At 52.2% G+C, this 11,459-nt stretch overlaps 1 protein-coding gene across 1 annotated transcript; it reads right to left on the bottom strand.

Annotated features, from left to right (window-relative positions):
• Positions 1-2,293: 2,293 nt before the first annotated feature.
• Positions 2,294-6,688, bottom strand: GSC (goosecoid homeobox). Its single transcript, XM_054447502.2, has 3 exons — positions 6,111-6,688; positions 5,420-5,679; positions 2,294-5,152 (listed from the first exon to the last, which is right to left on the bottom strand). The coding sequence occupies exons 1-3, from the start codon at positions 6,463-6,465 to the stop codon at positions 4,994-4,996; spliced, it is 774 nt and encodes a 257-aa protein (XP_054303477.1). The 5' UTR covers positions 6,466-6,688; the 3' UTR covers positions 2,294-4,993.
• Between the last annotated feature and the right edge of the window lie 4,771 nt (positions 6,689-11,459).

Consider the following 11,459-nt stretch of genomic DNA (forward strand, 5'->3'; position numbering starts at 1 on the left):
CAGTCTACTTATGCAGGATGTTATCCAACCGATCTGAAAGTGTTTTTTGAAACCTACAATGATAAATGTGTCAGACACTCTGCTGGGTTCTTTACTTCCATAATCCCTAATCCTCTACCCAAGCCCATTTTGCAGGTGAGGAAGGAATCTGATAGACTCAGAGCTGAAGGAACCTGTCCCAGGTCACTCGGTGAGTATGTGACCCCATCCACACGGACGCTTGGCCTAGTGTGGTTCTAAAGGCCAGCCACCAGCTGTCCACTCACCACAACATATTGCCCTAGCCTCCCCAAGGTCAGAAGTCTGCATCTGCACTCCCATTTTTTACTTAAGGAGGTGTGTAGTAAACTTGGGGGACCTGAAGTACAGACCTGGGGTCAGAAGGCCAGCACAGCAAGGTATCTTTGGGTACCAGGGTCTTGGTGTCTAAACTATTTTACTTGAGTCACTTAAAACCTCATACAACTCAGAAAAAGAGCTCCCTATCACCCCTACCTCCTGGCTCCCATTGCCCTCCCCTCACCAACACACACACACAAAGAAATGAAAGAAGAATCTGCCCACTTCAGTCTCACATATACACATTGAAATGATGTCCTTTATGCCAGGCACGATGGCTCACGCCTGTAATCCCAGCACTTTGGGAGGCCGAAGTGGATGGATCACCTGAGGTCAGGAGTTCAAGACCAGCCTGGCCAGCTTGGTGAAGCCCCGTCTCTACTAAAAATACAAAAAAAAATTAGCTGGGCACGGTGGTATATACCTGTAGTCCTAGCTACTCGGGTGGCTGAGACACAAGAATCACTTGAATCCAGGAGGCGGAGGTTGCAGTGAGCTGAGATCACACCACAACATTCTAGCCTGGGCGACAGAGTGAGACTCTGCCTCAAAAAAAAAAGAAAAAAAAAAAAAAAAAAGATGTCCTTTACACGAGGATTAAAACTCTTAGGTCAAAGTTCCAATGTCAGTAAAACAACTTGATTATAGAACTGTAATTCACATACACTTTCTGCGGATGCTCTTTGTAAAGCAATTGTTTTCATGACATTCCCCCAACCAGCGCCCAGCGGACTGCTAACAGCAGCTAGAACGCACCCTCCGTGGGGGCTCTCAGAACCTCAGATTCCCCATTTCTTCCCCCACACCCTGCACTTTTACTCATCTGCTCCTTCCAGCCAGGGTCCTCCTTGGCCCAGATGACCTGAGACACCTGGAAGCCTCATACCTCTCCACCATCTTAAGAGGTATGTGGGAAGTCCGCCGAGGTTCGGGGTCCAGGGCTTATGATTTCTTCCCGGCAAAGCTTTGAGTCTCTCTGAGCCTCCATCTCCCATGTGCAAACTAGGCTGCATTCTGCCTCCCGAGGGCCTGAGATGCGTGTGGAAGGGCTTTGCGGTGAAAAGTGCTAGACTCATATTAGGGGTTACAATTGTCCTAACTGTTCTTTGCTAGACTGTGTCTGGCACTTTGTGAGATTCAAGTTTACATCCCCCAGGGGCAACTACTTTCACTCCTGTGGCCATTTGCTGTAGGTGAACTTTTATATAGGGTTTATGGGTTTATATTGCAACCCAAAAGAACAGCCCGGATTCCGTGAGGCAGCCTGATCTATGGCAATCACAAAAGCTAGGTCCCTTGCCGACCACAGTTGGGAATCCCTTTGTGTTAGCTTTGTGCCTCAGTTTACTCAACTATGAAATGGGCAAAACACCTTTGTGGTCTGGCAGCAGGGGTTCAGATTGGAAATAACTAAAGTAAAGTCACCTGGCTTACACCTTGTCCACTTTAACACGTATACACACTACCTATCAGCACCATAACCCAAATCCCACTGAAGAAAACTGCTAAGGCCCACAGCTCAGCCAATGGGGGCTTTCGAAGCTGAAGTACCTTTTGCTCCGTGACCCCATCCAGCCCTTCCTAACACGGACAGCCAAGCTGACAGAGGTTTGAGCCCCATAGCCATCTGGGAAGGTGGGTGGGGGGACTATAATTAGACCATCCTGGCAGTTCTCTCTTCACTCCATATATGTTTATTTCCTATGAACGGGGCCAATCCTGAAACACTTCATAGGGGATTCTGATGAGATGTGGATAGTGAAGGAGCTTTCTCCTGCCACCTTGCACCTGCCCCGGGCCAAGACAGGAGAGCTCTCTGGCTCTTGGACCACTCTTCCCTCCATTCACCACAGCTTTTCACCAAACACTAATAGGGGACAAGGATCTATCCCTCCTCAATTCCCCTGCCCCTGTCACTTGCTATAGACCTCTTTCCAGACTAGATAAATGCAGATTTTTAGAAAAATGAACAATCATCTTTTATTGAGGGCCTGAGGGCAAGTCATGTGCAAAGAGACACACAGGAGTTTATAAATAGTATTGTAGAGGTCAAATTTCTCTGGGTGAGGCCGGGCCCTGTGGCTCATGCCTGTAATCTCAGCATTTGGGGAGGCTGAGGCTGGTGGATTACTTGAGGTCAGGAGTTTGAGACCAGCCTGGCCAACATGGTAAAACCCTGTCTCTACTAAAAATACAAAAAATTGGCCACGCATGGTGGCTCATGCCTGTAATCCCAGCCACTTGGGAGGCTGAGACGGGAGAATACTTGAACCTGGGAGGTGGAGGTTGCAGTGAGCAGAGATTGCACCACTGCACTCCAGCCTGGGCAACGGATCGAGGCTCCAACTCAAAAAAAAAAAAAATAAATTCTCTGGGTGGAATGACATTGCCCACTCTGCCTTACATTAGAATGTTCCAGATGTCCCTGCAGGCTCATTCCTCTCCAATGGCACAGAGGACACCATCCAAGAACATCAAACTATTGGGAAGCAGACGGTGCAAGCCAGGCAAGGTCCTCCCACCCTGAAATTCTAAGCAGGAGGTACATTAATAACCATTGCAAAATTCATTTGAAATTAACATAAAGGCTTCTTTGCATATTTCTCATAAGAACTGTTAATGAAAACATTTCCAATTATGGTACAAGACTCACTTGGGCAAAGATGATGTCTCCTCTTTATTTCTTACAAGCTATAGGTTGTTAAAGCATTGAACCTTTCAGAACCTTAATTTCCTCGTCTGTAAAATGGTGAAAACATTCCCCAACTCTTAAGAGTTCTTGAAAGGTAAAATAAGATAATGTATATAAATCTTGAAGTATTGGGTCTGACACAATATAAATCATAATATTAAAAAAAATAGTTGTGTTGAAGGATTCCCTTATGGCAGGTGCCATTCTATGTAAGTTGGAGCCTTTAACGTCCACAGCCACCCTGGGAAACAGATACTACGACCATGCCTATTTTAGTTACGGAAGGCGAGGGGTCAGAGGGGTTAAGTAACTTGCCCAAGGTCACAAAATGAAATCTGGGTAAGAACCAAGGCAATCTCGCCCCCTGAGGCAGACCCGGCCTCCAAAACACTGCCTCTTTCTTTTGTCTAGGGACACCGCTTATTAAAAAGGCGGTAATGGGTGGTCACTCATATTTCATAGGTATCATTTTGCCCGCTACCCGCTATAGGAGTCATTTTTTACCTTGCAAATCTGCAAGCTGTGAAAAAACATACTGCTTCTTCTAAAATACTGTTACTTTTCACGTGCTGTGTCCCAAAGCCAGGATGCACAACCTTTCTCTGGAGGGATCTTGCACCAAATACCCGAGGTAGCCCAAGAGAAAGAACAAGTCCCTGCAGCCGGCCGTTGCGGGAAGCCAAGCTGGAAAGCTCTATAAGCCTTAGCTTTAAGTCTATAAAATGGTAAACCGAAGAAAGTTGAAAGCCATTCCTGCTGGCCCTTAGTCTCCACTTCCATCCCCACGACGGCCTGGGAAACCATACAGAGAGCAGGCTCTTGTCTTCATCCCTGGCCCAGACGCTCATGCGCATCGGGGGCCTTCTCCAGTCGTTCATAAACTGCTCACCAGCGCACTGGGCGTGTTCTCGGGAGCTCCCTTCTCCGCCCAGCTGGTGCAGAGGGAAGACAGTCTGGGGAGGAAGCAGGAGGTGTCGGTACTGCCACCTGGAAGTTACCCCACTAGCGGTGCGCTCTTAGACAAGGCTGGCCTTGAGTGCATCACGTGCGGCCCTGGTCACTCCAGATGCCCAGGGAGCAGCGCCTGGTCCCGGTCAGCCCTAGGGCGCACAGCTTAGAAATGCCAGAGCAGAAACGCTTGCCCTGGGGGAAGAGGCAACTCGCATGTGGAGCTGGGCAGCTGGAGCATCTGTGGAAGTTCCAGGAAAGCGCTGGGGGAGCTGGCATGCCCGCTGCCTAATTCCCCTGTGGACCCGCCGCCTTAGGTTTCTCAGGAGCAGGGCTGAGCAGCTTGGAGCAGTGGGCTCGGTGGGAGCTCCAGGACTCCCCTAGCTCCCACCTCATCAGCGAGAGAAGTGCTCCTTCTGCCCGCGGAAGAGGGGAGTCAGGGACCCAGGCTGCCCCTCTCAACTGCAATGGTACCTCCTCCCCGCTCTGGCCCAGCAATGCTACTCTCCAACCCTTCCTAGACATAAGGTTTCGTTTTAAACCAGGACACCCATGCTGTGACTGTTACCCAGAGTTTCATTTCTTTGTTTGTTTGTTTGTTTGTTTTGGTAGATCAGAGCTGCTCAATTTTTAACTCCGGAGGTTACGGACTACACAGATTTCTTTTCTTGGCTCTAGACTGATGGTGGTGGGTGGGTGGGGGTGGGGGGGTACGAAATACAGAATGTGGCCCGTCTACATCGCCATCACTTTATTGTACTGTCACCCTTAATTTAACTATAAATACTACGGTGGGGGCTAGTCGCGGGCGGCCTCGGGCTGCTGGGCTGTGGGTCCCGGCGCGCACCCTGACCCCAGACGCCGACCCTCCCGGCTCTGTACACTATTTACAGCTCCTCGTTCCTCTTTCTCGACCCCCTCCCGCAAGGCAGCGCGTGTGCAAGAAAGTAGCATCGTCTGTCTGTGCAAGTCCTTCGAGTTAGATAAGTAATACGGGCAAGTGTCCCGCGGCCGTCAGCTGTCCGAGTCCAAATCGCTTTTACCTTCCTCTTCCCTCTTCTCCGGTGATGCCTTCGACGACGACGTCTTGTTCCACTTCTCCGCGTTCTCCGACTCCTCTGATGAGGACCGCTTCTGCCGCCTCCATTTGGCGCGGCGGTTCTTAAACCAGACCTGTTGCGCAACGGAGGACAAAACAGTTCAGATCAAAGGCGCACTTCCCCCAGTCCCGGGGCACCCGGGGAGCTTGGTGTGGCGGCGGGACACCTCGCGCAGGCCAACAAAAGGAGGGGAGCCGCTCGCTGCGGCTTCCGCGTTTTCATTCAACTTCCTGGGCCTAAAGCGCCCTCCAGCAGCCTGCGGGCCGCCATCGGGATGTTTTTAAAGTGCGGGGAGAGCCAAGCAGGGCTGGGCAAACCCGGCTGGGGCCCCGGCGCCTACCTCCACTTTCTCCTCGCGGAGGTGCACTTTCCGGGCCAGCTGCTCGCGCGTGCCCACGTCCGGGTACTTGGTCTCCTGGAAGAGGTTCTCGAGCGCTTCGAGCTGCTCGTCAGTGAAGATGGTGCGGTGCCGCCGCTTCCGCCGGCAGTGCAGCTGGTTGAGAAGCTGCAGCTCGGTGCGCGACAGCGTGCCCACGTTCATGTAGGGCAGCATCTGGTGCGGTACCGGGGACACCAGCACCGAGCCGGGGCCCTCGTAGCCTGCGACAGAGTGGGGCGCACGGTCAGCCGCCGCCCTCGCCACCGCACGCATGCACGCCCGCCAGTCCCCGACCCTCTTCCACTTAGAATTCGTCTGCAAGGGGATGCTGAGAATTGGGGGTGCACGGGAATCGGGGTGCAGGGAAAAGGAGGAGGCGTGTTAGAGCATCCATCCGCACACCCCCCAAAGCCAGTAAGAGAATTAAAAAAAAAAAAAAAACCAGTCTCCCTGGGCAGGCACTGAATTCCAGTTTTCGCGAACTCTGGCCAAAAGTTTGCAGCAAGAAGTTTGCAAACTCCTGCGCCCGATCGGCAAAAGCGGAGGGGGGACTTGCAAGAGGAGCAAAGTTTGAGGAAGGTGAATTAACCAACCGGCTCCATGGGCTAAGGACCGCAGTAGGCGGCAGAGGCCGGAGCGAGCGCGACCCTACCTGAGGGCGCCGGGACGCAGGAGCACTGCTGGGCGCCCAGCGGCGGCACGGCCCCGCAGCAGGCCGGGCCCACGGGCGCCGCCTGCACGTGCAGCTGCCCGTAGAAGTAGTTGTTGTAGCCGAGGCGGGAGCCGCTGACCGCGGCCGGGAGGCCCGCGCCGCCGGGGGCCACGGGGCGCGGGTAGAAGGCGCCATAGTCCGAGGAGGCGCCGCCGCTGGCGCCGTAGAGCGAGTCCCCGTGCAGGGCCGGGAAGACGACGGGAGCCGCCGCGCTGGGCGCCACCGGCAGCACCGAGTCCTTGCAGCGCGGCCGGGCGGCCAGGATGTTGTCGATGCTGAACATGCTGGCGGGCATCCCCGAGCCCCGCGCCGGGACCGGGGGGCAGCGGGAACGCGCCGAGGACAGAGCCTTAAAGTGGGGGGGTCCACTCTCCTCCAGCCGCCGACCAAACCGAAAGAGAGCGCCGGCGAGCGCGCAGCCCTGCGCCCCTCCCCGCCCCCTGCGTCCGCTCTCCCTCCTCCCGCCCTCCCCTAGCCGCAGCGTTTGCTGAACTCAACCCGCCGGTAGGACGGAGCTCAGACCAGCTGAACCTCTTGTTGGTTTTATACTGAGTCGACGTCATCCTGGATTTAGTTCCTGGTAATATGCAGATGACAAACAGAACCAGATTTGGCCCTTTCTTTTCCTTTGGGTGGGGGAAGAGGGTTGGGGGGAGGGGGAGAGGTGCCAAGGGGAGGGGGTTACAAGGCCAGAAAAGAGATTGTGGATTGCGAATTAATGAAATTAACCTAATCTTTTCCATTCGGCAGCCGGGCCGCGGGCCGGCCGAGCTGGGCGGGCGGCCTAATTGCCTTGGTTAATCTCATTAATTCCATTGTACCGCCGCAGTTAACAACTCCCTCCGCCCGACCTCTCCACCCCCACCCTTTTTTCTCAGATTGGGTCCTATTATTGGGTGCGATTTCCTCTGCCTGTAGCTCAAATTCATTGTGGGCGATTCTACTTTGGGGCTACTTTTTTCCCCCTTTCGGAATTGGTTTTGTTTTAGAAAATGTGAGGGGCTGCATCCCCTCTCAAGCAGGATTGAAAATTCCACCGCTCCTCCGCGCCCCCACGTACTCACCTCCTAATTTACCTCTTTTTTAAATCTTGAGTTTCTCTCCCGAATGGAACTTGTTAACCCCCCCAAAAAACTTTTGATTTTGTAAAAACCAAATTTTGTAAAGGCAAAAACGACTAAAGGAGGGGTGCATCGTGCTTCTTAAAAAGATTTTTTTTTTTCCAGCCACTCTGGGTCTGAAAACTACCATGGCAGTCCCTAGGTCCTACACAGCGAAGACCAAATTCAGCCGCTCTTTAAAATTCGCCACCAAGAGTTGCAGTCTGAAGCGGTGCTTCTAGCTGCTCCCAGCGTGGGTGTCGGTAGTTTTTGTGGGTGTCGGTAGTTTTTGTGCTTTTAAAAAATTATTTTTGGAAATGTGGTGCCTTCTCTCCCAAAGTACTTTTTTGATTTTCAATCCAGATGGGGTCTTTGGGACTTCCCTATCTTCTTCCCCAGTAATTGGGTCGCATTTTTCCTTACGACCTGCTGGCTCCCGGTCGGCCTGCCCTTCCGCCTGGCAGGCCCAGAGTGGACTCGCTGGGCCCCAGTGGCCTGGACGATGGCCGGCTCAGATAGCGGCAGGCGGCCGCGATGATTTGCGGGATTCTCGGCATGGCACGGCCAGCCTGCCCGAGCCACGGGAGGCGCAGCCAGCCCACCACTCACTGCAAGCAGGCGGCCGAGCGCCCTTCGAGAAGGTAGGCGACGGTACGCGCGGAACAAAAGCAGTCCCCCAGATCCTGTGGACCGGGTGCAAGCTCCCGGCTTGCAACTCAGGCCACTCCAGGGGAAGGGGCAGTACCTGACCCAGGCGATACCGCCGAGAGCCGGAGATGCAGATGGGATTGGGGGAGACCTCGGGTTTCCTGAAGGAAGGCCACCTTTAACTCACACCTATTTTTCGCTATTTCTCTCAGGCTAATTAACCAAGGGACCCCGCAAAGTTGTCTGAAGTCGCCGCCGTAAGGCCAAGTAAGTGGGCTGCCCACTCCCCGGCGCAGGGGCAAAGGGGAAAGACCACTTGTCAATTTCTGTTCGGGTTTCAAAGAGCCATTGCACGGAGGTTTAGTCCTGTCCGAGGGCACTACTCTGGCGGCGCACAGAAGCGGCCCAGTGGAGCCAGGCGGCGGCGCTTCTCCTCCTAGGCCTCCCAGCGTGGACCTCTGTGTCCTCACGCCCACCAGCTTGTGGCCTGAGAGTTGCTCCTTCCAGTGCTGCGCAAACTAGAGGTGGTTGTAAATGGGGATTAGGACATGACGGAGATGGGTCTCAGTTTGGGGAAGCGAATAGAGTTTTTCTTTTTTTCTTTTTTAACAATAAAAACAAGGAGGGAGTGTGACCCTCCCCTTAGAGAGGTCAGGTCTAGGGTAAGAAGTGAGGCACCTTCCATCTCCCACTGACTAGGATGAAGTCTTTTTTTATTGTTGTTCCGTTCTCAGAGAATTTAAGTCACCATGCTCCAGGGCAGATACTCCCCCACCAATCTTTCCCAGGTTTAAAGCTATAGGGCAGTTGTTGGAAGACAACTAGAGGCTGCTACTTAAGCGTGACTGCCTGCGTTTGTGTTGGAGGCTGGGTGTGCGCTGCGGTGCGCGTGTGAGTGGATCTTTTAAGACCTTTGTCTGAGCCGGGCAAAGGCACAAGTGCCACCTGACGCTTGGGGCAGATTCCTCGTCCTGTTCTTGCAAAGTTGCCAATCAGGATAGCGTCAAGATTTCAACCGCAGACCTTAAAAAAAAGTGTCTCCAGGTTTTAAAAGTATCAGACAACCACCTCCACACACCCTCCGTCTCCCCTTCCACCTGGAACATTGTTCTATTTAATAACCAGGTTTAGCAAACTGCTATACTGCGCCTGTGCTTTCCTGCAGCCCTCCGCGTACCAGCGGAGCCCTGTACAGAATCTGAGCGTCAGAGTTGCAGACCCAAACTTGTCACCTTGCAAATCATCCCTTCTCTGGAGGCCTCAGGATTTTAGCTGATCAAACCAACACCAACATTCATTGGGTCGCTTTGCAACCCTAACATTTAATGAGACTTGGTAATTGTCATCCGTTCGCCAAGGAGGCTGGGGATGAACTTGGGGGCATTTTCTTGTTTATTTTTCATTGAGACAAAGGAGTGTGCTGTCCCCACCCGCGCCCCCAGACAAGGACAGAGTTCCTACATCAGCAGGGTCTAAAATAAGGAAAAGCGAGTGCTCCCGCAGAGGGGACTTTCCGGGAAGGGGGTCACAGGAACCCCAAGGCCACACAGCTCCAGACACTCTGCCGGAGCTCTAGGGGAGCTCACCCCTGGGCGGCGGGACCTCCCCCACCGGGTTGCCCCTTCAATCTGCAGCCGCGCGGAGGCAGGCCCCGGGAAAGGCAGTCGGGGCTCGGTGCTCGCACTGCGCCTTGGCGGGCGGAAACCCACAAGTGTCCTCAACGTGCTAAACAAACCATCAGGGCCCCGCGTCGCCTGGCGCAATTGGAATAACAAATGCGACGCACGCAAATTGTCCGCCTCGTGTTGCTAAGCGATTGTTTGTCGGCCCCGCACGCACAGCTCAGCATGGGAGGACCGCGAGCGTCCAGAGGCAGCCGGCGAGCGCTTAGGTCGGAAATGCAGTAAACATGCCGCTGATTTTCCCTATTATCACCCAAACACGATTTCACACAAAGCAATCACCACGCAGAAGTCTATGAAAATATGTTTGTTGAGGAGTCACTCGCCCCAGTAATAGTCCTCATTTTTAAGATATTAAAGAATAGATCAGCGGATTCCACATGCATAAGGTCTATTTGCCGTTCGGCATCTGTCACGGCGCTTTTGCGCTGCGGTCATCACTAAATTGATTCATAGAGTGTAGATTAAATTGCTTCTCTGATTTAAAACAGTGTCCAAGTTTGGAGTATGCGTGTGAGTATCTTCTCCCGCCCCAAGATACTTTTGTCATGGAGAAAACTGTCGCCCCACTATCCTTACACCCCATCCCGCATAACTGTAAAAAAATAATGCATCTTCGACCCCAACTTCTTACGGTTCGTTTCAGGAACTTTCTTAATTCTCTCGCTCTCCTGCCCGGCCACAGAGCAGAGTTCACAATCGGATGCGTTTAAGTAGGATTTTTTGTGTCATATGCAAAAAACCGGTGTGTCCTTTTCAAAGGTACGGAGCCCTCCTTGGAGGGCGCATTAGCGGGGTCAGAGGAATTAGGAGCAATGCGCGGAGCCCCCTGCAGCCCGTGTGCTGCGCCGAGACCCCAGCCGTCCTCACTGAGCGGAATGGTTGTGTTGCTTGTATTGGGACTTTTAAAAAATCCAGTCTCAAAGCTAAGTGCTCAAACCCCGTTCCACGTCTCTGCTGCTTTCTGGAGGACATCTCCGGTAGCCCCAGGGGATTTTCCGTGTGAGGTTGGGTGGGTGGAGTAGAGCCAGAGGCGCAAATGCCTCCTGGCTAAGGGGCAGCGCGCACTAGAGCTGGGTCTCCTGCTTTCGGAGTGGAGGGCGTAAGGGAGCTTTCTAGCTGATTTTTTGCTAGAAGTTTTGCAACGCTCCAAATAAAAGCACCCGAGCCCCTAAGGACGAAATAGTGAAGGTGTTAGGGAAGCTCAACAGAAGAGAAGAGAAGAGACGAAACGAGAGGAGACGAGACGAGACGAGACGAGAAGAGAAGAGAAGAAGGGGCTATCGAAAAATGACGTGTTCCCAAGGCCTCAGAAAAATAAATAAATAAATAAATAAATAAATAAATAGCTTGGACTTTCCGGGGTTGCAGAAATCCGATTTCAGCCGGGCTATCTACCAAAGTTTGTTTCAAAATGACTGCACCTTTGCTTTTGCAAGTCACAGAATGCAAATGACGATCATTTGTTCTCAGAAGAAGTTTCTCTTGAAATGATTAGCAAAGTCAGTCATTTGAAAATTAGAACGAAGCCCTTCGCTAACTGATATCTGCTTCTAAAGTTTTCATTCATGTAAACCTCATTAATGAAGATCTTTTATTTAAACGTCAAGGGGATTTGAAATTTAGAGTAAATTATGAAGCTTGTATGTCTAGCCAAGTCATGGGTCAAATGCATTTGTGAAAAACTGCTAAAGAGCATATGGTTTTGAATTTTTCTACAATGACTAGTGTTTAAATAAATTGCTTGTACTGCTTAACTTCATGTGTAATTTTGACAGAAATTGGCCTATAGCCTTTTGATATGTAAACATTTCAGCCTTTTATGCGGTATAAAAAAGACACTTGCTTTTTAGGATCAG

This window comes from Pongo pygmaeus, chromosome 15 (genome assembly GCF_028885625.2).
Source record: "Pongo pygmaeus isolate AG05252 chromosome 15, NHGRI_mPonPyg2-v2.0_pri, whole genome shotgun sequence".
Taxonomy (NCBI): Eukaryota; Metazoa; Chordata; class Mammalia; order Primates; family Hominidae; genus Pongo; species Pongo pygmaeus.